The sequence below is a fragment of the Capra hircus genome, chromosome 26 (assembly GCF_001704415.2).
Source record: "Capra hircus breed San Clemente chromosome 26, ASM170441v1, whole genome shotgun sequence".
Classification (NCBI taxonomy): Eukaryota; Metazoa; Chordata; class Mammalia; order Artiodactyla; family Bovidae; genus Capra; species Capra hircus.
In genome coordinates this window covers 12,331,049-12,358,872 of record NC_030833.1, presented here as the reverse complement: position 1 = coordinate 12,358,872, position 27,824 = coordinate 12,331,049, and the positions used below count along the sequence as shown (strand labels likewise).

Genomic DNA, 27,824 nt, shown 5'->3' with positions numbered 1-27,824 from the left:
TGAACCCAGGAGTAAAAATGTGAAAGCCGGAAGAGGGTTCCCAGCCATCTGCAGTCTCTGGGACCCGTCTGGAACAGGCTCTCAAACAGGAGGATCAGGGTTTCCCAGGTGGCTCAGTGGGTAAAAAGTTCGCCTGCAATGCAGGAGACATGGGTTTGATCCCTGGGTCGGGAAGATCCCCGGGAGGAGGAAATGGCAACCCACTCCAGTATTCTTGCCAGGATAAGTCCATGGATAGAGAAGCCTGGTGGGCTGCAGTCCATGGGGTCGCAAAGAGTCGGACGCAACTGAGGCAACAGCACACAAGCCACTCGCTCAGCTCCACGCAGCCTTGAAATTATCCTGTGTCTGTGACAGTGCAGGGCCAGGGTTGGGGGCGCAGTCTGCATCTCTGCACTTTTCTGGCTAGTAAACTGTAAGTTGAGCTAGAGAACCTATTTCTTTTTTCTTTTTTTTTTTAATTCCTTACTCTTAAAAGTACATCAGTCTGTTCTGCTTGAAAATGGACTGAATTTCCCAGACAGCGCCCTTGGGTGTCGTTCTCGGGACGACCATCTCATTCCAGGCAGAGAGAGAACCTGTCTGGGATGACCTAGGGGAGGCAGATAACCCCCTGTTGGGAGAGGGGGATATCAAGTATTTACTGTTCCTGATGAGGTTCAGCTGTGTGGTTCGGTTGGAAGCAGCCAATGGCTCCCTAAGACCCAAAAAGGAAAGGCAAGGGGCATTCGACCACAGTGAAGGGACAATGAGAATCTGGGGGACTGCCCAAGTGGTCATGCCAGGAGAGGGGGGTCAGCAAGGCAACTATGCAAATGGGTTTCACCCAGAACAGAACCAGCTGATGCCCTGTTATCCCAGCGCGATGATTCAACTCACTGCCCTTCTCTCTCAAGTGTCCTGGTTTGATTGATAAATCATAGAGTCATACTCAACAGCAGGGAGTTTTGCAAATTGAATGTCTGAGTTGGAAGGCTCTCAAGTAAGAGTCTAGTTGCTTTGTTTGTACAAACAGAAGTTTAAGGTTTGGCAAACATGCTGGAGAAGGTCTGGCAGCAGCAGATGGCAGGAACAGTGAACAGAAGGGAACCGTGCCTGACCTTGGGCTCTGCTGGAGGGGAACTTGGGCTGGCTAGGACTGCCTAGGACTATCGGACTTCACTCACAGCCTCTAGTCCAAGAGGGAGCTTCCAAAGACAGCATTTCCATCCTCTGGTTGAAGTCTCAAGCCCAGAGTTGAGGGGTAGGCACTAAGAAAAAATGGTTTCACCAGATGGGCTGTGAGAGGAGCGAACATCCCCCACCCTCCCTCATCAGCAGGGGCTGGGTACTACCATCCCATTCAGCGCCACCCTGCATCGCCATGGGGACCCTGAATAATCTCCTGGTTTTCTTTCTTCCTGGTTGAGATCTTGTTTCTGTCAAAATGAACTATTTATCTGTGTTTCATGAAATGTCACGGATTGTGGGCAAAACCAGGACAACCCCAAACCTCAGAAATAAGAGCCCTCTGATGATACTCACACGCAACTCCCCGAATCTTGAGAGGCTGCAATGAATTTTCTTTTCCCAACACTGAACTTATTCTCTAGAAGCATTTAACCCAAGCGGCATCTGACAGACAAGCCCCCAATGGCCTGAGCATGCCAGATCAACTCATTCTCGAGCTGATTCACCAGGTGAAGCTGTGGACCTGAGCGACCCACTCACGGAGGGAGAGTGAAGATGTCAAAGGGAAGACGTGGCTGTAAGTTTCACCTGGAGGCCTCACATGAAGTTTAATCAAGCCGTAAAATACTCAAGATGTCCAGTGTATAAGGACTATTTCACTTTCGTGTGTGAGACAGAACTAAAACTTCAAAGCTATTTGTCTTTTTATCTAAGATTAGCCATCATGCAAAAACTTACTGGTCAAGCAGATAATAAAATACACAGATCCCATGGAAGGGTTTTTGTACATTTCAGTCCTTGCAGATAACAAAGCCATTATCCACCCTGCATGGTCCTGAGAGTGAGTTCCTTCAATTCTGAAAGCTGCCAGTCCTGCCAGCGCCTGGAGGGTTCATGTGTTATAAATTCTCGAAGCTCTTTTAGCTGCAGTCTGGGCATCTGGTGACTCTTCGTCCTCTTCCTCGGTCCGCTTGTGTTTTAAGAACAAGTCAGACTTTAAGAAGCGGCTGTAACTGTCATACTTCATGAGGTTGAAGATCTAAGGGAAAAGGAAAATTATAAATCATTTAATTTTTGTTAAATACCTATCATGTGCTGGGGCTTTCCAGGTGGCACAGTGGCAAAGAACCCTCCTGCCAATGTAGGAGACACAGGAGACGAGGATTCGATCTCTGGGTCGGGAAGATCCCCTGAAGGAAGAAATGGCAACCCACTCCAGTATTCTTGCCTGGAAAATTCTACGGACAGAGGAGCCTGTAGGGGCTACAGTCCATGGGGTGACAAAGAGTTGGACACAAATGAGCAACTGAACGTGAGCACGATCTTGTGCCAAGGAGTGCACATGCATGCCAAACACCCAAGGAAAGCTAAAGTAAGTCTTGTGGTAGACCAGGCAGATTTCCTGGATGTTTAGGGTCACTATGAAATTATCTCAATGGAATACAAGAGCTTAAAGAGCACAAGCAAATCTATATTTTTCATGGAAGTCTAGATTCATACAGTATTGATGCATACCCTTGGATCAAGAGGTACTTTAAGAATCACCACTTTAAAAAAAAATAGAATTACCACTCTATTCGGGTTAGATATTACAGGGATGTGTGTCTCCAGGAACTTGAGGTAGCAGAAGAGAAGCCATATCTGTAGAGACGATGAAATAAAGGCCACTATCATATCAGACGATGCTAATATTTAGACCCCCGGAAGTCTGGCAACAAAGGTCTTACACAAACCTATTATTACGCCAAGAAACAAAATGGGGCATATTCAGTGCAGGGCAGAGAAGTGGAATGAGAAGCTCAGGCAGGAGGGGCTTTGGGAACAGGCCCTAATTAAAGAAAATAGCAGTCAGCTGCAGGACGCAGACACCTGCTCGCTCACACAGGCCCAGAAGCGCCTCTCTGGGAAAGCAGTCATTCTAATGCACACTTGCCAGCTGCGAGGGGAGGACCCCTGACGCATTAGAGGACTGGCGCCTGCTGCACCCCAAGTTCACAAAGAGCTCCCCCCTTCTAAGCCAGAGTCCCTGTTCCCAACATTCTCCTCCTCCAACGCCTCCCCATGCTTTGCTGCAGTCCTCCCTTGCCCTGCCAAGGGGTGGGAACAGGGGAAACAAAAGGAAGCACTTTCTGGCTGTCGAGGGACAGTCTCTTATTTTGAGAAGTTTCTCTCCCATCTCAGACCTTCCCACTGGACTCTCAGGACATCGTGCAGACTGAAAATTCACATCACGCAACCTGGCACCTTCACTGACCGCACCGCCATGGGCTCGACAAACAGAAAGTTCCAGGGGAATCTAGAAAGACGTTCGCTGCCAGGCGGGGTCACCAAGTGGGTGGTAAAATATCTTTTAAACCCGTCCTTTCGCCACAGGCACATAAACTGCTTTGCAAATGAAATGCCTGACGGTGTCCACGGACTCGGAACATCTGGCTGGGGGCTGGGAGAACTGGAACTTGGGCTTGACACCTTCGTTTTCCCAAGACAGCTCCAATCAGGAGAGGACCACCTACATCGTTTTGCTCTCAGCCGGGTTTGGACTTTGGCTTTTCCGAAAACACTTGAACTGCTGTTTGCCCTTCTGTGAGTGCCCTTCCAGTCTGGTCAACCTGTTCAGAAGGAGTGTGCCTCCAAAGGCCTCTACCTTGAGCCTCTCCAGAGTGGGCCTCTATTTTGTAGCAATCTTGTCATCTTAGACTGCTTCAATAAGATTCGGAGAAAGTATTCATTAAAGCCAAAAACCTCCCAGAAAATACAAAAATCATAGGCAGGGGTGAGGCAGGAGATGCGAAACGCCAATAGTATGTCGCACAGGTGTGTTACCATCCCTCATCACCACCTGTATTATTCAGCCCTTCCAGGCACAGGAACCTCCAAAGGGGACTCTGAGACACCCATCCAGTTTACCGTTTGAAATGATGCTTGAAATCTGACCAATGAAACCAGGCTTATGAGTGCCCCCGACCCAGGGAACCAAGCCCCCACCCCCTCCTCCCAACCAGGCCCGCAGCAGATGGGACCCAGCACCACCAGCAGGATGCGGTTCGACCCAAGTGTCTTGTCTGAGTCTCTGCGTGTGGGAGTGGTGCATCCTGTTTGCCTGCTGCAGCTCTTCGAGAAAAGAAGAAGAAAGGCCGGGGCTGGAGGCGCCTGGCCCGAGGTGGTGGGGGAGGGGGGAGGGGAGGTGGTTCCAGCAGCGGGGCTCAACCTCCGGGAGATGCTTGGCTCTCCCTTCTGCACACTTGGAGCCAGCAAGCTCAGGAGGAGGGGGCTACAAACTATTTAACAAGAGCCCAAGGACCACTCCCTGCTGTGGGCTGGTGTGAGGTGCCCGTGGAGGCCCTCGAGCTGGGGTTTCCCTTTTCAGGAGCCCTCGCCTGCCTCCTGGTGAAACCGAGTCACCAGGTAGCAGCTGGAGGCATCAGACCAAGACAGATCTGAAGAAGGAAAGGGGTGTGGCTACCAAGAGCCTCATTTTCTGGGGATAGGAACTGCCTGGGATCTCTAATGGGGTCTTCACTGCCACCAGCAAAGGGTCTCCTGGGCACTGGCCTTGGGGTTCATGGCAATAGGCAGCTTCAACCCAGGGCCCCTCGTGGGTACTCAGCAATGATGACTTAGAGAATGTCCTAAAAATCTCTTTCAAGAAAGTGGCCAAGGCTGACCACAGTAGCCTTCATCACCGGGCACATGGTCACGATGGAGGTTCACCCAGTGAATGAGTGGGGCCCATCCACTGAGCAATGACAGAAGGGCTAGGGAAACAATCCAAGGTGCGCCAATCCCAGAAACAGTGCCTTCAAACCATGCGCCAGGCAGCGCATGGGGCAGCCTCTCTAATCTCCACTGAACCGCTGAGGGCCCCGAACACACAAGGGAAAAAACCGGGCCCAGGAGGTTTGTTGCTTTGCCCCAGTGGCTGGAATATTGTCAGCTCAGCTGCCATGACAAGTACCAACAACTGATGACTTGAAAAGCAGAAATTTCCCTTCTCGGGGCTCTGAAGGCTGAAAGTCCAAGGTCAAGGTGACTGCAGGGCTGGTTTCTCCCGAGGACTCTTTCCTTGGCTTGTAGGTGGCCGTCTTCCCCAGCGTCTTCATCTGGTCTCTCCTCTGTGTGTGTCTATGTCCTAATCTCTCCTTAGAAGGACACTCGTCAGATTGAATTAGGACCCACCCCAAGGACCTCATTTAATCACCTCTTTGAAGACCCCCATCTCCAACTAGTCACACTCTGAGGTCCTGGAGCTTAGGAGTCTGACATCTGAATTTGAGGGGGGACACGATTCAGCCTGTGACAGTGAGCAAAAGAGACTGGCAGGATGCAAACACTGGCCGTCCAGCTCTCAAGCCCACACGCCTACCTTCGAGCCATCCCACCACTCGTATGGCAGAGTGAGAGGTAGTCACTAAAAACAAAGATTGTGCAAAGAGTTTAACGTGGAAAAATGAACATGAGTGTCAAGTGACTGAACATCGAATGTTTAAAGTTCACTAAAACTGAAAACAATGACCCCAGATACATTCTCTAATATGTTAGCTTATATATTTAAGTGGGAAATAAATATCCCCAAAGGTCAGTATAGGAGGTTGAACAATGTGTCCCCCAAACTGACATCCACCTGGAACCTCAGAATGTGACTTTATTTAGGAATAGGGTTAGCTGAGATCTCAGGATGACATCATCCTGGTTTAGTTCAGTTCAGTTCAGTCACTCAGTCATGTCTGACTCTTTGCGACCCCATGAATCGCAACACACCAGGCCTCCCTGTCCATCACCATCTCCCGGAGTTCACTCTAACTCATGTCCATCGAGTTGGTGATGCCATCCAGCCATCTCATCCTCTGTCATCCCCTTTTCCTCCTGCCCCCAATCTCTCCCAACATCAGAGTCTTTTCCAATGAGTCAGCTCTTCTCATGAGGTGGCCAAAGTACTGGAGTTTCAGCTTTAGCATCAGTCCTTCCAAAGAACAGCCAGGGCTGATCCCCTTTAGAATAAACTGGTAGGATCTCCTTGCAGTCCAAGGGACTCTCAAGAGTCTTCTCCAACACCACACTTCAAAAGCATCAATTCTTCTGCGCTCAGCTTTCTTCACAGTTCAACTCACATCCATACATGACCACTGGATTTAAGGTGGGCCCTAAATCCAAGGGGGCTTTCTTTGCAGCTCAGACAGTAAAGCATTTGCCTCCAGTACAAGAGACCTGGTTTCAATCCCTGGATCAGGAAGACACCGTGGAGGAGGGCATGGCAACCCACTCCAGTATCCTTGCCTGGAGAATCCCATGGACAGAGGAGCCTGGCGGGCTATAGTCCATGAGGTGGCAAAGAGACACAATTGAGCACCTTTTCGCTTCACTAAGTCCAAGGAGTCATGTCCTTATAAGAAAAAAAAAAGAGAGAGAGCACACAGAGAGATAAACAACTGGGAGAAGCCCATGTGAAGACAGGGGCTGGAGGGATGCAGCAATAAGCCAGGGATACCGAGGATTGCCAGGAGCCACCAGGAGCTGGAAGAGAAGAATATAGTCTCCCCTCCAACTTTCAGAGGAAGCACAGCCCTGCCTGACACTCAGGTTTCAGACTTCTGGCCTCCTGAGCTGTGAGAGAGAAAAAAAAAAAAAAAAAACACCTATTTTCTTAAGCCACTTAGTTTGCAATCATCTGTTACGACAGCTCTTGGAAATGAACACAGGTAAATTATTGACTTCATCTCACTCCTGCTTAAGCGCAGAAAATGAGATGGCCCTTAGGGGTTCCAGAAGGCTCCACAAAACCAGGACTCTCTGATGGGAGAACTGGACTCACCAGGGCTGGACTGTGGTCATCAGTCTGACCACGCACCTCAAGTTGTCTGCAGGGAAGCGAAAGAAGGTGTACCCAGGTGGGCTAGGACTGTGGATAGTGGACCACAGACCAAGGGGGCAGAGCTCTAACTAACACAGACAGCCTTTTGGGGAGACGGGCAGCTGACCAAGCAGAAAACCCAAGTTGGCAGCAAAGTTGCATTTGTACCCTTTTTTTTTTTTTTCGCCAACACAGCTGTGTCCATGCAGGTTTCAGATTTCAGCAGCCCCACATCTGGGAGCTACATACCAGGACTGTAAATCGCTTAGTGTTTTGGCCTTGGAATCTAACCCTTAGTCTGCTGGAGGTGGGACTCACAGTGAAAATCAAGAAGGGAGGCTTCCTGCCACGAGGGCCCCCAACTCATGGTTGATACACAGCAAGACGCCCCACCCTCCCCAGACCGCAGACAGCGCAACTAATTAGGATTTGCCTTTCCGTGACGGAAAATATCCACGAGGGGCTGTGATTTGAGACTGTTTTGTCTGCTGCTCTGGAAAGGATTCCCTCACGGACACACACTCAGTCGTGTAGAGAATGAGACGCTTAACCAGCTTTGAGGGCCCCTCCGTGGAAGCTTCATCCCTGTCTCGATCAAGCACATTGCAGGCCTAATAAATCTTCTAACCCATCTTAGGAGACAAGATGGCAGTCCAGTGGTTTGGACTCTGCATTTCCACTGCAAGGGGCATGAGTTCCATCCCTGGTCTGCTGGGGAGCTGAGACCCCGCATGCCATGTGACATGGTCCCTCCAAAAAAACAAAAACGCAAGGACATTGAAGATCTAAACACATACACGGCAAAGTCTTCCACCAATGTAATTTCAACTGAGTGCCAAGAGGAAAAAACATGAAACCTTTCCTGCAACAGAAAATTTTATTAATGGGATTTCATATTTGCTTCAAGCACTTGATTTAGTTTTGATGTGAAAATGACTGCAAAAGTGCACAAGTGTCCACAAATTGCAGTTCTAGAATGTAATTGCACATGTACACTACAGACAAACTTTCACACCACGCAAACAGATGCAAAGTGTGAAGAGAGCCAGCCCTCATGCAAGGATCAGCTGGGTGCTGTAGAGGCTCCTGGGGCAGGGGCACAGCTGGGGACACCCCCACCGCTGGATCAAAGACCACCTTCCCCTCTGGTGAAGGGGGGATGGGAGAGGAGGCCCGAGGGCAGCCGGCGGAGAGCGGGAGAGGAGACAAAGCTCAGGTCGGCCCCGGTCCCAAAGCTCCGGGGAAGGCCAGATAGAAGGTTGCATCACCTGGATGTTGCTCCCGCTTCTGGAACAGGCCCCCTTAGAGGTGGACCACGTGCCAGGGTGAGGTCAGAACTCCAGAGAGAGGCCGAACACACATGGAGACAGCGGCCCCTGCCCCAGGTGAAATCCCCTCGCAAGCCCACGGGTCGGGTGCTATCACATTGTCGGGGGCTGGAGTAGGGAGGAGGTGGCCATCCACTTGTTCCCAAAGTCCCTAATCCTCAAATCCAAAGCTGAAATGACACACCTTCTGCATGGGGTGAAGGTGTTTTATCCTTGCCTTTTGCCATCACGGAGAGAGTTCAGAGCTATACTGGTACCCACCCCACCCCCCTTCTTCCCTTAAACACTATTTTAAAGTTGCTAAAAAAAAAAGATATTTCAAACACTGTCCTTCCTGCCCCACCCTCAGAAGCCAAAGGGCTGTGGCAAACACCAGGATCCAACACTCCTTGCATTTGAGTGGAAACCCACAAACTGCTCTTTCTGGCTGTGCCCGTTGGAACATGCCATTTTCTGGACTGGGCTTGATCTTTGGGAGCAAAGGTCAGCTGGCACCAAGACTGAGGCGCCCAGGAACCCTTCTCCAGCCACCATCACAGACTACCAGCTGTTCCAGCCCTTCTTACTGAGGTCGACAAAGGAAGCGATTCTTACTTCTTGGGGTCTGGGGAAATTCAAAGAAACGACACTGCTAAAAAAAAAAAAAAAAAAAGAGGTCTGGTGCTTGGTTCCTTTCTCTGTCAAGGATGTGGCTGGGAGCATTGACACCTCACTGAAGTCTTTCTTTTTTTTTTTTAAACATCAGAGGTTGAGGACTTCCTTTTCAGTGGAAAAAACCTGCCTCCACTCTGTCCTCCCTAGACCAGACTTAGCATGCATCAACCCTGAAGCCTGAGGGCCTCCTGGAAAGCCTCAAAATCTGCAGTAAGGAGAAAGAGCACCCTGCCCCCTCAAACCTGCAGCCTTCTCTTTCACAGTCCCATGAGCAAGGACCTTCCCTCTTCTCCAATCTCCTTGCTGTCCTAGGGAACCCATCATTCTACGCTGTGGAATTCAACCCAGAAGCTTCAGAGCAAGACAGGCATGTAAACGGGTGCCCAGAAACTTGTGGAGCAGAATTCTGTTCTAAATCTTTCATCTGCCACAACCTCAAGTCACTGAGCAGATTTCAAAGTGCTCCATTTTCAAACGTTCAGGGTCTGGAGGGATACATAACATGAGGCAGAAAGTGAGAGCGAAGAGGCAGGAACTGGGGAATTTTAGCCTTTCATGTCATCTTCTGGATGGTGTCATTGTCTCCTCTTAATCTTTACAATGCACATAGTAATTTTACAGTTGTTCAGTCGCTCAGTCGTGTCCAGCTCTTTGTGACCCCATGGACTGCAGCACACCAGGCTTCCCTGTCCTTTACTATCTCCCTGAGTTTTCTCAAACTCACGTCTATTGAGTCAGTGATACCATCCAACCATCTCATCCTCGGTCACCCTCTTCTCCTTTGCCTTCAATCTTTCCCAGCATCAGGGTCTTTTCCAATGAGTCAGCTCTTGCTTTTTTTTTCTTTTTTTTTTTGCAATTAAAAATAACTTAAAAAATTAACTTGTCCAGGGGACTGGTGCTCCAGTGGCTAAGACTCCAAGTCTCCACTACAGGGGCATGGGTTTGATCCCTGGCCGGGGAACTAGGATTCCGCAGGCTGTGTGGGGCACAGCCAAAAACAAAATTGACTCGTTCAGAATCCTGGGCTAGCCAGTAACAGGATATGCTCGTGGCTAGCGGTGGCTTAGGGGGTTCCTCTGCTGGCCTTCCTCCCTGGAGCTCCAGCCAAGTGGATGAGCAGGACGCCTAGCTGTCAAGGCCAGCACAGACAGGCGCCATCACTTCTCATACAAAGAAAAGCACGTTAGGCTGCTGTGACCAATTTGATCTCTTTAGGTTGTAGTTAATTCTCAGTGTCTCAGTGACTGCTGGGAATGTTCTAGAATTAGCCAGGGCTGGGGGTACAGGAGAGGACGACTGAGCAAGGAAGGCCAAGGGGGAGAAAAGAGAAGAAGGTAAGCACGTTGGTTGGTGTCTGAATGCCAAAGACCATGCCGCCGTACCAGCCCCCAGGAAGGGAAGAAGGCGGCAGAGACCAGAAAGAGAACAGTGAGAATAAACACCACGGCTTCCCACGGAGCTCGGGCCTCACAGGGCAACCGTGTGGCAGCAAGAGTCCAGCTGAACCAGCAGCGCTGGGTTCTTGCCCACTTTCCCCTCTTCCAGCTCTGGGAGCTCGGGCTAGCCAGGTCACCTCCCCCTCTAGGGAACTTTCTCTCATAAACTGAGGTGCCAGGTCCCACCTTCCCCAAGACCACTTGAGAGTCAGATGGGAGGCACACACGGAGGCACTGTGTAGGCTGTGCAGAAGTGCAGCCTGCGTGTTTTCCCAGGACTCACGAAAGTGTAGGAAACTGCCATATACATTATTTGGTGCTTTTTAAAAAAAAAAAATGTGGGGCCCTGAGGCTCACTGAGAGTAAGCCACATGAATTCTGCTACATTTCTGAAAGCCACACTAGCCAGGATTTCTGCTTCTCTGGTGGCTCAGATGGTAAAGAATCTGCCTGCAATACAGGAGACGCAGATTCCATCCCTCGGTTGGGAAGATCCCCTGGAGAAGGGAATGGCTACCCACTCCAGTATTCTTGTCTGGAGAATCCCACGGACAGAGGAGCCTGGCAGGCTATAGTCCTTGGGGTTGCACAGAGTTGGTCATGACTGAGCAACTAATACTTTCAATACTTTTCTCCACCTCAGCACCATTGACATTTTGAACCGGATACATCTGTATCGGGGGAGGAGGGTGGGGGGTCGGCCCTGTGCACTGCAGGGGGTTTCACAGCATCCTGGCCTCTACCCGTTAGGTGCCAGGAGCATGCCCACTCCACTTGTGACAACCAAAAATGTCTCCAGACACTGCCCATTCCCCAGAGGGGCAAAACCGCCCCCCGTTAAGAACTGCTGCATGAGGGCAATTTAAAGGACACACGCACGGTTTACACTCATGGAATTAACACTTACAGATTGCACGCCAGCCTCTAGGTTAGCACTTCACAGACACGAGTGCATTTCATCCTCACAACTGTCTTATCATAACCCACATTTCACAAACGAGGAAACTGAAGCTCAGACAAGGATGGCATCTTGCCCAGAGTTTCACAGCTGCTAAATGCTCACGTCAAAGAAAAGAGAGACACGTAGGGTCTAAAGGCACAAGGTTGTGGCCATCAGGGAGTGACTTTTTAACACGGGTCCTTGAAGGCTCGCGGACTGCCTTGCGGCGGAGCCTGGAGAGGCAGCCATGTTTGCCGAGAGCCCTGAGTTACCGGTGAGGCCACAGAAGCCACGCCAGGCAGCAGGACGCAGCTGGGGGGCGGGGGGATGGAGGCCGTCCTGGATCATAAGCTCGCGCTTCCCCTCCTGCCTAACCCGACATACAGTGATGATGACATGAGTGTGAGCTCGGTGTCCAGGAAGTGATGGGCAGGGGGCAGGGAGCGAGGGGGCAGGGAGTCAGGCCATTGGGGACAGAGATGAGCCATGCTCAGGAGACTGTGGGTGCGCTACTGACTTTCTAGTAGCAGAGATGGCTGTGCACTGAGTCATCTGCATTCCCTTGCCACCCACCCCCGATGAAGGACGGAAGCAGCTGGCATCAGGGGTCAGAGCCAAGGGGCCTGGCTTTCAAGAGGACCAAACCTTATGAGCCCAGCTGGCACATAGTCACCATTGAAATTAAACTGGTTCCCTCAGGGCCTAACCCCAGCCAGTCCCTCCCAACTTAGCTTCTTCTATCTCCCTCCTTCCCCTCCAGCCACACTGACCTCTTCCAACACACCCAGTGGATTCCTGCCCCAGGGCCTTTGCGTGTGCTGGAAGGTCCTGCCCCCGTCTTCTCACCTGGCTCCCCCTTCTGCCACTCGGATCTTCAAGGAGTACTCCCTGATCACTAGACCCCTCTCGGTCACTCTTAGCCCATTGCCTATTGTATTTCCTATCCTCATGGTTAGTCAGATGCCGATTTCCTCACTGCACTCACAGTTCCAAGCACAGTCCCTGGTACATAGCAGGCCCCCCACCAATATTAAAAGCATAAAGGAATGAAAGAAAAAACAACTTCACACACCAGCAAACCAACTAGAACCGAAATAGACCTCCCAGGGGAAATTTTTTTTTAAGTGGACCATCTTTAAAGTCTTTATTGAACTTGTTACAATATTGCTTCTGGGCTTTTGTTGTGTGTGTTTTTTTTTAATATTTTGTTTTTTTGGTCCCTAGGCATGTGAGATCTTAACTCCCTGACCCAGGGTCAAACCTGCACCCCTTGCTTTGGAAGGTGAAGTCTTAACCACTGCACCACCAGGGAATTCCCCCAGGGGAATTTTGAAGATTTAAAAAGTCGCTGCAGTGAATTGCGATTCATTGAAGAAATCAACTCTTTGTAAGATCATCTCCTCCCCATTCCAGCTTCCTGAAACTTAACTTTATCCAACAACAGCCTTTGACTATAGGCTGAAGTTCCCAAGGATGCTCCCAGTACTACTCTTGCCTCCCCTGGCCTTACTAGCGCGTGCTCAGCAACACAACTGGGCCCCATCAGCAGAGCAAAATTAAATCAGAAAACAATCTCTCCAACGACAAATTTTCTAGATAACAAAGTGTTAAGCCTCCAAACTTCTCTTAAGATATCATTTTAATAAGTATGCAATTCTTATTAAAACATCTAACACACTCTACAGTGACTATGCTGACCACAATGTAAGTTTTGCTTGACATTTTAGGGTCATTAGGATCACCCGCTGCATCACCATCCTACAGTACTGGGATGCCCCCACTGTGGTGTGTGGGACTGTGGTCCCCCGTGCTTGGTGGTTCCCAATCACTGAGCTATGGTTTTGTGTTTTTAGTATCATTTTCTGCCTCCTCCTTGGCTGTTAGCCATTGCTTCTTGCAGCTCCTCACTCCACAGCCTCTACCAGCACTTCAAATAGGCTGTGAACTGAAAAAACCAAAATGTGTTAGAATTGTGTGTAAACCAAGAATCAATAGGACCTCAGCAAAGATCCAAGAAGCTCTCCTTTAAATGAGATTCATGGATGTCAAGTCATCTCATCTGATGCTCGAGGAAGATTTTCCCATCCTTCTAGGCTTCAGCTGTGCCCCAAAGTCCATGCTGCCCTAATAGCAGCCTCCAGGGCTTGGAGCAATGTCCAGCATGGGGAGGGGTTATGGCTCCCTAAAGCTTTCCTGGTGAGCTAGTGCTGAAAGCAGCCTGCTCAGAAAGCTCAGCCATAAAGTCAAGTGGTGCTGAATGAAGTCAAGGCTTCCCTAGTAGCTCAGTTGGTAAAGAATCTGCCTGCAATGCAGGAGACCTGGGTTCGATCCCTGGGTTGGGAAGATCCTCTGGAGAAGGAAATGGCAACCCACTCCAGTACTCTCTTGCCTGGAGAATTCCATGGACAGAAGAGCCTGGCTGAATGAAGTCAGAGCCACTGAGGAGGATTTTTAGGTTATCTGAAGTCTTGTGGTTCCAAACATGCTCTCCTCTGCTTCACTCTCCTTAGGAACACAGGGCTCTCGTGGGGGCCTTTGGAGAGCAAAGAACCACAAACCATGCTGAGCATGCATTTTGATGGTTACCAGCAAGGCCCCTGAGAGACAGAGTTTTCTGAAGCGAAACAGAACCCAGAGGCCTTCACAGGGACTCACTATGGAATCAACCCAGATTCCAAGTACCCGTGCTGTGCTCGGTTGCTCAGTCATGTCCTACTCTTTGTGACACTTTGGGCTGCAGCCCACCAAGCTCCTCTGTCCATGGGATTTCCCAGGCAATGATACTGGAGTGGGTCGCCATTTTCTCCTCCAGGGGATCTTCCCAACCCAGGGATTGAACCCTCGTCCCCTGCAGCTCTGGATTCCTTACCGTTGAGCCTCTGGGGAAGCCCCTCCAAGTACCTTGCTTCCATCCAGTTATGCCCAAGGAAGACAGTTAGCACCTCTCTCTCCTCCTCAAGTAAATGACTTTCAACAACAGGATATAAAAGTACTTTCTTTACAGGAAGTAGTGTGAACTGCATTGTGCCACATTTGTTAGATGTGTGTACACATGCATATTTACAGGAAAAAAATGATGGAAAGTCTAGACATCAGATGTTAGTGATTTGCTTCAAGTATAAAATTATGAATTTTTTCATTTTTATATTTTGGTTTCCCAAGTTTCTTTTGTTGAGTACATATAATTTTTCTAGCTAGGCAGATGAAAGATTTTTTTAACAAAAATTATTTTTTAAATGTTTTTGGGGCTTGCCTGGTGGTCCAGGGGCTAAGACTCCAGGCTTCCACTGGAGGTGAGCATGGGTTCAATCCCTGGGTAGGGAACTAAGATCTCACATGCTGCATGGTGAGGCCAAAAAACAAAATTAAATTAAAATATTTTTGTCACTTAAAAACATCATCCTCGGTCCCTTGTACTTCCTCTTTTCTGCACCAGCTAAACCTCCCGAGGTCTGAATCCAGTGGGGGTGCCCTGGTCACAGCAGTCCAGCTCCTTTTTGAGATGTGTTGCAGGCCTAACTCTCACAGGAGAGCAGGGTCTTTGGGAGACCGAGGTGAGAGCAGCCCACCTCATTCCTTGCTGCTGCCTGGGCTTCTGCAGTCCCGGAAAAGGGCTGTATTCACATGTAACCCCTTTGCTCCAGCTCCTGGAGCTTTGAGGAGCTGTGAGGGGCTGTGTGAGTCCAGAGTACAGTCTTATTTTTTTCCCTTTGGCCACACCTCATGCCGTGTGGAACTTTCCCGACCAGGGATCCAACCTGAGCCCTGTGCAGTGCAAGTACAGAGTCTTAACCACTGCACTGCCAGGGAAGCCCCCAGAGTACAGTCTGTGAAGGCAGGTGCATCAGCCTCCAGCATGTCCTAGACCTGTGGGACTCTGTGCTAACAAACCATGTAGTGTCCTTAACCTTGCTTTTCTCATCATCAAAATGGGAGCACAACTCCTCACTGGAGATTAAATGAGATGATACGTGCCAAGGGGGCACAGAAGGGCACCCCTGAAGCGTGGACATTGTTCTTATGGAGAACACCTAGAACATAGGGGTGTCCGTGCAGGGTCTCACCCTGGCCTCCCTTCACAGTACCCTAGGAAGCTTGTAAATGGTTCTGAGGTCGGGGTGAAGCGGAGACTCCCATGTGGCTCCAGCCACAAGCACTGCCTTTAACCTTGCCTTCCTTTCCCTCCACAAGCCCATGTCCACAGCATCCCTCCCATCTGCTCGACGTCACCATCTCCAGGAGGCCCTCAACAAGTCTCCCATGCTAACTGTAGTGTTCCTCCCAGATTTGAGGTTGAATTCATATGGAATTTGCGTTTGCCACTGTACCCACTGGAAAACGTTCTCAAGTTAATTCTCATATTTGTAATTTCTACCTATTTGTTTTCTATCTGCTGTTGAGCAGATGAAGCTTTCTGGATGCTGGGACACGCTTTGGCCTCTGTGCACAATCCAGCTGATCAAAAAAAAAAAAAAAAAGGCCAACTGATGCTGTAGACCAGTGGCTTCCAAAGTGTAGTCTCAGAACCTGCAGTGTCAACATCACCTAGGGGTTTGCTAGGAGAGCAAGGTCTCAACTCACCTGGAAACCATCAAGTCTGCTAGTCCAGTTTCTCTTTTAACAAGCCCTCCAGGTGGCTCTGGGCTTGCTCATGTTGGAGGATTGCTAAATTAAGCTAAGAGCTAGTCTCCACCTGTGTGCCAAAGAAGGCCTTTGCTTCCCCAATAAGAATAGAGCCAGCAGAAGTTAGCAATCTGTCAGTGTTCCACGGTCCACGGGTGTGTATATAACGTTTCACAAGAACAGAACCTGCTGTGAATAGTCACATCTGCAAACACATATCCGAAAAAAACCTCTGCAGTACAGTTTCAGCCTGTTGCCTATTTTATTGGTGGCATTCCTCATATGACAATTCGCCAGAAAACTAAAGTTGATCCCTTAGAAATCCATTTTTTAAACCTAACTTTTCCTGCATTAAGTGGACTACGTTGACAAAGTGGACCACGGGCCAACTGAAGTAGGTGGTGAAGTTTGGATATTTTTACAAAAGCCTCAGGTTCCCTGGAGAAGGCAATGGCACCCCACTCCAGTACTCTTGCCTGGAGAATCCCAAGGACGGCGGAGCCTGGTGGGCTGCCATCTATGGGGTCGTACAGAGTTGGACACGACTGAAGTGACTTAGCAGCAGCAGCAGCAGGTTCCCTGCCACTTCGGGTCTTGTGCTTGCTTTTCTGGACTTATCTGGCTGCTCCCACCTTTAGCAGGTATCACACGCTGCTACCTCAGTGTGGGTGCCTCAAACAGCTCCAGCCTCCCTTCTGATCTGGTAGAGAAGACTGACAACCCTGCGCGGTCAAAGTGTGAGTAGACCAAGAGTAAAAAGGCCTGAGGGCGGTTCTGACGGGTCAAATCCTGGGCCTGGTGGGCCAGCCTGTCTCTTTCACCAACCACGCCCCCTCCATGTGCCTCAGGCCACCCAGATGGATGGGACTGCTTCTAGGGTGTTCAGTATTTAGTTCTAACTGAGAGGGGGGCAGAAATGTCAGTTTTGCCATCAAGGTGCAGCTGGGGAAGTCAGGTTACCTGGTCCTGAAGCTTCTGGAACATCAGTGGATGCGGTTCCTCCAGGATCTTCTCGTTGAGGCGGGACTGGCCCTCGACGTTGACTTGGGACGAGGCCTTGCTGGACAGAAAGGTCAAGTAGATCTCCTTTGCCTTTTCCTGCATCTGTGGGGAGATATGGAGAGCCTGTCTATTATCTGCGAGCACAGCCCTTCCCAGCCAGAGCCCAGAAGGAACCACTGCTGGAAGAGCTGTGGGGGCTCTAGCTGTGGCTCCAGAGCTAAGCTGAATGAGGGGGTCAGGGGGGTGGGAGGCTCATGGTCACCCTGCCCTGTCCCCTCCCCTTCAATGCATCCGTGGCCATATCGCCCGCCTCAAAATCTACACTATTCATTCCGAAATGAGGACAGGAAGAATCCTAGCCCAGAGCGCGGGACATTCAGTAGCATTCACGACCATGCTGTGAATTCTCCAAACTAAGGCCTCATGAGAAAACTTTCTTGCTGTTCTTCAGTCACTCAGTCGTGCCCAGTTCTTTGTGACCCCATGGACTGTAGCCAGTCAGGCTCCTCTGTCCACGGGACTTCCCAGGCAAGAGTTCTGGAGTGGGTTGCCATTTCCTTCTCCAGGGCATCTTCCCAACCCAAGGACTGAATCTGCACCTCCTGCATTGGCAGGCGCCATGAAAAGGAATGAAGGGCTCACACATTCTGCAATGTCGATGAGCCCTGAAAGCATTATGCTCAGTGAAGGAAGTCAGACACGAAAGGCTACATGTTGCATGATTCTGCTCATATGAAACATTTAGAACAGGCAACTCCATAGAGACAGAGAGATAAGTGGCTGGTTCGGGGAGGGGGAAACAGGCGAGTAAGGGCTTTGTTTGCAGTGATAAACAATTTCTGGAACTAGACAGTGGTGACAGCCGTGTAATACCATGAATGTATTCAATGCCACTGAACTTTAAAATGGTTAAAATGGAAAACATGAGAGCCCTAAAAATGGTTAGCATGGTAAAATGTATGTCTATTTTATCATGGGTGTGCTCGGTCATTTAGTCATGTCCAACTCTTTGCAACCCTATGGACTGTATCCTGCCAGGCTCCTCTGTCCATGGGATTATCCTGGCAAGAATACTGGAGTCGGTTGCCGTTTCCTTCTCCAGGGGATCTCCCCAACCCAGAGATTGAGTCTGTCTCTCCTGTATTGGCAGGCAGATTCTTTACCTCTGAGCCACCAGGGACGCCCCATGAGAACATTATTCAGCCATAAAAAGGAATGAAGGACTGACATTCTACAACATTGATGAGCCCTGAAAGCATTATGCTCAGTGAAGGAAACGAGACATGAAAGGCTACATGTTACATGATTCTATTCATATGAAATATTTAGAATAGGCAACTCCACAGAGACAGAGAGAAGTGGTTGGCTCGAGGAGGGGGAAATGGGGAGAACCACCGAAAAAGCCTCGCATTCTTTACAGCCATTGGCAGGCAGATTCTTTACAATTGAGCCACCAGGGAAGCCCCTTTTATTTTACCACAATACCAAAAAAATCAAGTTAAACCATGAACACATATCCCAGCCAGTGATCAAGCCCCTACTAAGTGCCAAACACATGCTAGGCATTTTATATCTATGGTCCAATTTCCTTAATCCCTTAGGAGTCCAGCAAAGTGCCATCTTCCTGTTACTGCCATGTCCCTGATGAGGACACAGAGGCCAGGAGGGGTGATATGGCTTATCCATGAAGCCTGCAGAGAGACATGGGACGATCTGCCTCCCAAGCCTTGCGTTTCTGCTCAGTTTCACACTGGTGACATACATTATCTGCCCCCTCCCTGCCCCTGGTGATGCACTGTCAGCCCTGCAGGACTGGGGGTTGTTTTCCCAGAACTAGAGATGAGCATTAGCAAGAGATAGAACACTGTCGCCTGCCCTGAACCCCAAGTGCAGTCAGGCCAGAAGGCATCAGCCCTAAATAGGCACTGCCCTGGGAGGGCTTGTCAGCGGGGTTGGAAAAGGCATGCACAGCTGCACTTAGGCGGCACCAAAACCCAGCGGTGACTGGTGCAGGAACGTGTTGTTCAGTTACTCAGTCGTGTCTGACTCTTTGCGACCCCATGGACTGCAGCACGCCAGGCTTCCCTGTCTATCACCAACTCCTGGAGCTTGCTCAAACTCATGTCCATCGAGTCGGTGATGCCATCCAACCATCTCATCCTCTGTCATCCCCTTCTCCTCCTGCCTTCAATCTTTCCCGGCATCAGGGTCTTTTCCAATGATGGCAAACGCTTTGTCTTACAAACAGCAGGCTTCCACGCGAGGGTCCTGCAGGACACCCCCTGAAGGCTGTCTGCTCTCTGACTTCCTGTGCTCACCCCGCACAAGGCTGTTTCTCCAAACATTAGAGCCTCAGGAGTAGCCCACCCTACAGAGGAAGCCAGACAATAAAAGCCTCGGAAATGAAGCTGCGGAGCTATGATTTGTGCGGGAAGCCAGGGGCTTCTCAGGGTCTACGCAGAAAACTCCACTTTCTCTAGATATCCCACCTGGGGTCCTGCAAGCTGCAGGACTTGGCCTAGGAAACCCCAGGCTGTGAAAACCCTTTGGACTCATAGAAACCACCAGAAGGCTTCAACACTTCATGCTGAAAGAAGACGAAAGCAATCTTTTCACTTCTTTTGGTTCTGGGGACTAGCAAACAAAGATCCCATGAGAAGGAGGTCTGACCCATCTCCCATCCCCCAGAAGGAAAACCCTGGGGAGAAGTGCGGGAAGACCACCCAGGTGGGAGCCTTAAGGTAAGCGGCTGTTGCAGGGGACAGGCCAGGAGGCCATCGAGGAGACCCAGGGGGCCTGTGCATTGGAGCCGCCCACCCCTCCAAAACCCACTCATTTCAGGAAGCTCTGAGCCTCCCTCCCACCACCCCCATTCTGTCAGAAAGGAACGTTTTTTGGAAAACCACTTCCTGTTTCAACGATAATTCATAAAAGCAGACTTTTAACCAGTTAGATTAGCAAACTCCATGTAGGGCCCTAGAAGAAGAAATGGCTTTAGGCCTCCCCTCCCCCTTGAACATTCACTCACACACACACACACACACACACACACACACACACACACACACACACATTTTCCAGATGGATCCAGGCTGTCTTGGGTGGTTCTGAAAAGAAGAAGTGTAATGAGTAGCTTGAGGCTTAGAGGTGGGGGTGGGGGGAGCAGGAAGTAGGCTTAGGGGGACGCCTGCAGGTGTACAGGCCTCGGGCCTCTCAGCCCCCCCGTGTGTCCGCTACTACCTCAGCATCTGTCGGAGAGTGAAGGGTCCCCGAGGTGCCCAGACATGGGCCATCCTCATCTCTGGCTGATGGTTCAGGGTGACAGCTTCGCGGGCAGAGCTTATCTGGCCGGGGTAGGAAGCGTGACTGAGAAGGGAAACCCTGAGACTGCTGACCACAAGCTGGTCACAGGAAGGCCTGGTGTCCACGCTGAGGACACGTAACAAAAAAGAAGAAGCGGGTCTCTCGAGTTATTTGGGGATATTTTCCAGAGTGTGGTTAACCCTATTCTAGTTCCTGTCAGGACAGGGTGAGACCATTCCCCACTGGTGGGGGCCCCCCGGGTCTAGGACCCTGGGTGTGATGTGGAAGGATGGCTGGCCACTCTCCTCCACCGTTCCAGCCTCCGCCAGAGCATCTGCACCGCTGTGGACAGCAGCCACACCTGGCTCTCAACCCTGCCCCAGAAGGTGCTGGAAAAGGATCGCCCCTGGGTGCAGGTGATGACTCCCGGTATCAAGCTGAGAACCCCCGTTAGAAGCCATGTGTAGCTAGGTCTGCCTCCCAGACATGGTGGTCCCCAGCCCCTCTGCCCAGGGCCCTCCTCCCAGCCCAGCAGCGCATCAGCCAACAGAAACATCAGCACTCAAACGCCGCTCCCAGCAAGTGCATGTTTAGGAGAAGCAAACCCACTAGAGTACCATCAGGCCCAGAAAGAGAAATCGACCCAGAACAAAGGCAAAGGCATTTGCAGACCATAGTGCGGACGAGCACTGCTCTGTACGTTCCGGCTTCTCTCCCTCATTAGTGAGTGTGCTTTAGCTTTATCCACTGGGAGAAATAAAAGCTTTTACTCCACATGCCCCTGTAGTTAATGACTTCTCACTGAAACATCTCAAAAGAAAGCACAAGTGCATTTTCTGTCTCCACTTTCTCCCTTCCACCTGCTCCCCTGCTCCTGGCTCCTGCCTTCCCACCAGCTCATCCGACACCCTTCTTCTGGACCACTCTCCAGGCCTCTACCCTGCTCACCCCCATTGCCCTCTCGGGATTCTCCAACACCTCGCTGCATCTGTCTCCTTTGCCAGCTCCCGTCCCTCTGTCCCCCTCACCCCTGCAAATTCTGGGGTTTCCCGAGTTTGGTCCTAGGCTGACCACTTTCCTAACCACATGGTCTCCAAAGATTTCAGCCCATTCCTCTGCCCCAAGCAACTTACCATGCAGATAACTGGTGTCTAGAATTTGGGCTTAGATATCCCACAGACATCTCACACCTAAAACCAAGGAAAGGAATGGTCCCCTTCTGGCCTGGGGGGGTCCCCCTGTATCTACTCCAGGAACCTGGGGGTGGTGATCCCCTAACACCCCACTCATCCCTGCACCCTGCCTGTCACTGAGTCCTGCTCACCTGGCCTCCGTCAGCCCCTCCCCTGCTGTTCCCATCCCTCTGCCAGAGATGGACAATGGGTCAGGACACATAAGAAAAGGCAAGGCTCGAGCCACGCACTACCTGTGTTACTATCAGCTTCAGAAAGAGACTGAGGCAAGGAAAAGGTCAAGTGAACGACTTGAGATAACTTCTGAGAAGGGGCTCAGGAAATGGAAAGCAGTTGGAGGAACAGTGAATGACACTGCAAACAGCAGCAGGAAGAAACCTAGGCCCTGCAAGTTTGTGGGGGGTGAGGGGGGGGGGAAAGTAGCATTCCCAAATGGCAGGAACTCAAGGGCATCTGGGAACCCAGGCGAGAGGGATGAAGAAGGCAGCAGGAAGAAGCCATGAGACCCCCAGGTTCTGACCCCCAGCCCTCCTGCAGTCATCTCCTCCCTCCCCACCCACCTACCACACCCACCCCCCAGCCTGGAGTTTTCTTCTCTTGAAGACAGAGGAAAGGCAGGAGGGAAAGGAAGAGATGCCAAACTGAATACAAGGGTTAACTGAAAATCCACACACAGACACGCAGCAAATTTCTCCCAACCCAGCTCACTGGAAATACGTTCAGTTTATAAGCCTATCAGGCCTGCCACCACCAGGACGAGAGGGCCGCAGTCTATAGAACACAGAAGCGGGAAAAATTCCATAGAAAGATTTAAAGATAAAGTTGAAATCTCCAAAAGAAAATGTAGGAACTGAAAGGTACAAAGATGAAAAGCTCGGAGGGAAAGACGAGGAAACTGAAGACTCAGTCCAGGGGAGGAGGGCCATCACTAGGAGAGAAACCAGAGAGAACGGAAGGAAAGAAGTTTCAAAAAAATAATGATAATAAAAATACGAGAACATTTCCCAGAACTACAAATTTCCAGATGAAAAGGCTCCAGAAAATGTCCCACTCAGTGAATGCACCTCACCCCACTCCCAAGCCTCTGATTGTACAGCTTTAGAATATTGGTGATGAAAAGAGGGCCTTATGTTATTCTGGAGAGAAAAAGCAAAGAAAACGAAAGAGCTTACGTGTAACATACTGATTCGTAACAAAAATAGAAGATAATGGGACAATGGCTTCAAAGCTCTGAAAGAGTTTTAACTTGGAATTCAATTTTATGCCCTGTTGAATTATCCATGAAGCGGGAGAATAGCAAAACAATTAACATTTTCACTCAATAAGATCTTTAAAGGTCTACCTGCCATGTGCCCTTTCTCAAGAAGTTATGACTAGTCTTATTCCATTAAGATGAGGAAGTGACTCAGGACAAGCAAGGGCCTGGGTCCAGATGGCAGGAGAGGGGCAAACGGAGTGGCCACTGGCAGCAAAGTAAGATCTGGGGACGTCCGGGTGGGAGCTGTGGTCAGAGGGCCCCAGGAAGGGCCCCCAGGGGAACCCGAACTGCAGAGATGACGAGAGGCCTGAGCCACATTATAACAAGAAGCATTTCACAGGCTACTAGAAAGTATTAAAAGAAGAAAAGCAAAAAAATTGTCCAGGAACTTCTCTAGTGGTCCAGTGGTTAGGAATCTGCCTGCCAATACAGGGAACACAGTTTGGATCTCTGGTCCGGGAAGATCCCACATGCCTTGGGGAAACTAAGTCCGTGCTCCACAACCGCTGGACCCACGCTCAGGAGAGCAGCCCCCACTTGCTGTGGCCAGAGAAAGCCTACAAGTAGCAAGGAAGATCCACGGACAGAGGAGCCTGGTGGGCTACAGTCCATGGGGTCGCAAAGAGTCAGACACGGCTGAGCGACTTCACTTTTCTTTTATAGACCCCTCCCTCTGGTTAACTCTAAACCACTATAAAAAGGCAAGGTGCTGTTTGTTACATTTAAGCACCAGTGCAAGTTGCTCTCAAAGCTTTGATTATTAGAAATCTTGCACCACCCCACCACTTCCCCACCCCGACTCAGTTTGGTTTTTACTAATCTGTAGGAGCTGCTGTATCCGTTTCAATCATTGTCACATAGTAAATAGGCCCTTTATCCATGTGCTGATGAATGAATGAGTAACAATGAATGAATGAATGAGGGATAGCCAAAGAACAAACACCTTCTTGGAGCTTTTTCAGAGGTTTTAAAGGACATGAATGTTGCTCTGTGTTAGAAGGTAGATGTATCTCCCATGCTAACTCACGGGGAAGAGGCCCTTTAGAGAAAAATGTCAAACCATAAAGAAATTGCCAAGGGAGAGAACGGCTCTGAAAGCTGTCTGCAGAATAGGAACACCTGGCAGTTACAACCCTCAGGAACCCCGAGACGGGAGGGGGGCAGGCATCACCTCCCAGCTTCCTAAAGCCCCAGCATCCCCCACCATAAACAGAGCGCTGAGACCCTCCCAAACTAAAGGGTTGCTTTCCCGCCTGCCAGGGGGCAACACACAGACCAGGGAGGGCAGTGAAGGCCCAGCATGGGTCCACTGTTTGGAGTTTCTGAGAATTCAAACCCCAGCAGAACAGACGGCACGCCCCTCTCTCAAGTCTACCCCTAAAACTGCGACTGCAGCTCAAGGTGAGCAGGGAGGCCAGGATCCTGCCCACTGTGGGTCCTCAGGGGTTAGCTGACCTGAGTGGAGATCAGGGAGGACCCAGTGAGCCAGGGACCATCCTAGGCTTGGGACAGAAGACAAAGCTCGCCAACCTTAGAGAGCCCTCATGATAAAGGGAAAGCCAAACCGCACAGGAGATAAATAAATATAAGGTACCAGGTAAGTTGGTAAGAGCTTATGGAGCCATCTGACTGGATCACGAGAGTGAAAGAATGAAAACAACACCCAGCACAGGTCCAATTGAAACCGAGGCAAAGGTGAGACACGGCCTCCATCTTGCAACTGCCTTAGTTCACGGCAGAGACAGACAGTCAACAAACTCCCTGACGGCTCAGACGTGACGAGTCCGATTGTGAAATGCAGTTGGGCTGACTTCTCCCTGGGCCATGTCCTCCTCTGCATCTTAAAATTAGTGAAGCAGAACTTAGCTCTGGTTTTACTTCCCTGTGGCTGGACCCACAAGACGGTCTAGAGAGAGAGCCGGGCTGCATTCCCGGCTCTGTCTGCACCGAGCCCAGGGGGCCGTGGGCGAGCCACAGCCTAACCTCTTAGACCACAGCCCCGGTGTCTGGGAAGAGGGGGATGGTCAGGACGCTAAGTGTGATGACCGGGAAGGAGGTGTGGACCCCACTGGCCTCCTGGATGGGATGCTCCGTCTGTCCCAGAGCCATCCACATCCGCACGCAGCTGATGGGCAAGGCAGCGTTCACTGCCCTGAAGCAACATCCAGACCTCAGGGCTGGGGGTGCAGAGAAGGGCTGCTGGATTCTGGAGGCTCTGGCTGTAGGAGCTGGATGGGCCCGTGCACTCCCAGCCCGTGGCTTTCCAGCCTTTACCTTGGCGCCCGGGTTCTCCAGCCGTGACCCCACCTCCCTCCTAGCACAAGGTGCAATCAGGCGCAGCGAAGCCAGCCTGCCTCCCAACACGAGCCTCCTGCCGCCTGGTCTTCCTTCAGCTCTTCTCTCCAGGCCTTCCTCCCCACAGGCTGTGCCCTCTCCCGGGAACACTCCGCCCACCCTCGACCTCACCCCCATCCCCAAACTCCACTGAGGTGTCAGCTGAAGAGTCACTTCCCCAGAGCCCTGCCCAACACCGACTGCCTGTGCTCCCACGGAACCTGCACTTCCCATTTCTGGGCTCGTCGCACTTGCAAAGGCTTGGCGAACCCCAGGGAGCTTCCGCTCTCGGGGCCTGTTCCCTAAAGAGGCTCAACTGTCTCGTCCCGCCGTGTTGCCCATGCTTTCTAGAAGGCCTGGCCCTGAGCAGGTGCACCGTGAGGGTCTGGCAAACTCGACTGAATGGAAGGGCACGTCAGCGTCACGGGCAGGGACACCTGGGACGCTCAGGAGGCAAGCTCAAGTCCCAGCTCAGCCGTGCAGGGACCTCTGCTGCCAAGTTTGCATATAGAGGAGTGGCTGGCTGACTGGTCAGCCCCTTGCACCTCCAGCACACAAACTGAGGCAGAATAATGGCCATCTGTCCATCTGTCCCACTTGACTCTGAGCTAGGGCTTTAAGGTGAGGCCAGATGAATCCATTGCAGGTCAGCATTTATCGACAGTGGCCCCTGGGCTCTGGGCTGGGTGCTGGCGGCCAAGGAGAGCAATGGGTGAGACAACACCCAAGTGTCAGTCGTTCAGTTGTGTCTGACTCTTTGCCACCCCAGGACTGTAGCTCACCAGGCTCCTCCATCCATGGAATTCTCCAGGCAACAATACTGGAATGGGTTGCCATTCCGTTCTCCAGGGGATCTTCCTGACCCAGGGATGCAACCCAGGTTTCCTGCTTTGCAGGCAGATTCTTTACCATCTGAGCCACCAGGGAAGCCCAAAGGGCTCAGGCAAAGTCATCCAAAGGGGAGAAGCAAGAAGGAACCAATGTCAAGAATCATGCCCAGGATGGCTTTCTGGGCTGACCTGGGAATTCCAGCTCCAGGAATCTCGGAATCCAACTATCCTTGCCCCTGCAGAAGAGAAGGCGTAGAACAAAGGCCACACCACTCCCTCTTGGGGAAAGAGTGTCTGAGGCAGAAAAGCCTTTGAATAAACCAATGACAGATATTTTCTGCAAACACATAATGGCTTCTGGCTTCATGGATTCCAGCTTTTTGGAGCCAGAGGCTTAAAAACTGGCAGCCCACAAGCCACATCTGCCCATGGCTATGTTTTGTTTGGCAGGAAAGGTTTTACATTTTAAAAAAATTAGTTCCATCATTTATAAGATTGGATGGTTTCACATAAGAAACCAAACGTCCAGCTTCTCTGGAAAAACAGGCAGCGATTGGACTGAAGATGGGAGAAGATGCCCAAAGAAGCAAGGTCCCTCAGGGTTCTGGGGCAAGTGAAGACCTAAGTGGGTAGAACCCAAGGCATGGAAAGCTCAGACAGCCACAGATCCCAAGGCATTTGCTGCCAAGGTCAGCTAAACAACCAGCCACTACAGGCAGGACAGGCCACCCCCTAATGCCCCAATCCCCACCACTCCCTACAGCCTCACACCAAAAACCTCCATCATGCACATTATTACCAGAAGATCCCCTGGAGGAGAAAATGGCATCCCACTCCAGTATTCTTGCCTGGAAAATCCCGTAGACAGAGGAGCCTGGTGGGCCATAGGTCCATAGGGTTGCAAAGAGTCAGACACAACCAAAGCCACTTAGCATGAATGCATGCATGCAGGCATTTAGCCATGAGCCTCTTAGAAAGGCACGAGCCTTGTAAACACACTCAATCCACAAGCCTCCTTGCCCAGAATCTCCTCCACCTCCCCTGACACCCAACCTTCAGTGGCAGAAAATCCGGCTGACACTGGAATTAAAGACTACCTCCTGCAAAGAGCATATATTCACCCAGGAGAACAGTCAGAAACTTTCTATGTGGGATGCCTGCCAACTACAAGATGTTTTGTAAAGATAGATTGAATAATTGACAATCCATCTGATGTGCCTTGTGCTTTTATCACCATGCATCTGCTTTACGATGTCCATACAAAACGCCAACATGTCAAGCCCTGGAAGGAGCATTCACATAAATTATGCATGAAAAAAAAATCATACTCGATGACAGACTCTCAGTGACTTGAATCGTTATTTTTACTTTAAATATTTGAAAATATTTAAAAAATTTTAAATCCGTTTGAAAATAGATTAACACACTCTCTTAAAAACTGTTAATATTTGATCAACACAAGGTAGTCTATTCTGAATCTTAAATCCTCCCCCAAATCCAATATGGTTCGGATTTCTGTTGGCAATTTCAAAATTTATTGGAAAGGCAACTGTAACTTTATAAACAACGAAAAAAAGTTAGCAACAACATGGTTACAGAGTGAAAGAAGTACCTGCTTTTTATCTTGTGTTTTCTTAAAATCTTCACATGCTAGCCAAAATAAAACATTTTCTTCACTGAATTCTTTTTTTAAAAATTCCTATGGATGAAGAGAAGAAAAAAATATCAAACAGTATTCTACTTAAAAAACAGAGAAACAAATAATGCATTTCCCTTCAAGAAGTGATAAGTCAAAATTTGACAAATGAGCATGTTCATTCACTCTGTAAAAGCTCCACCCCCAAAACAGTGTTATGCTTAACGTTAAAGCTAGAATTTCATATGCATTCGAACTTAATGGTT

At 50.2% G+C, this 27,824-nt stretch overlaps 1 protein-coding gene across 3 annotated transcripts in view; it reads right to left on the bottom strand.

Moving 5' to 3' along the window:
- Nucleotides 1,753-27,824, bottom strand: part of RGS10 (regulator of G-protein signaling 10) — a 39,766-nt gene continuing 13,694 nt past the window's right edge. For 2 of the 3 annotated variants that reach the window (XM_018041710.1, XM_005698536.3), the window contains 3 exons: nt 27,535-27,621; nt 16,963-17,106; nt 1,753-2,209 (listed from right to left, as the gene is read on the bottom strand). In XM_018041710.1, the coding sequence (XP_017897199.1) occupies nt 2,063-2,209; nt 16,963-17,106; nt 27,535-27,621 (378 nt within the window). In that variant the 3' untranslated portion in view covers nt 1,753-2,062. Of the gene's footprint in view, nt 2,210-13,018; nt 13,325-16,962; nt 17,107-27,534; nt 27,622-27,824 lie in introns of those variants that run through there. The other variant, XM_018041711.1, reaches the window with a different exon arrangement.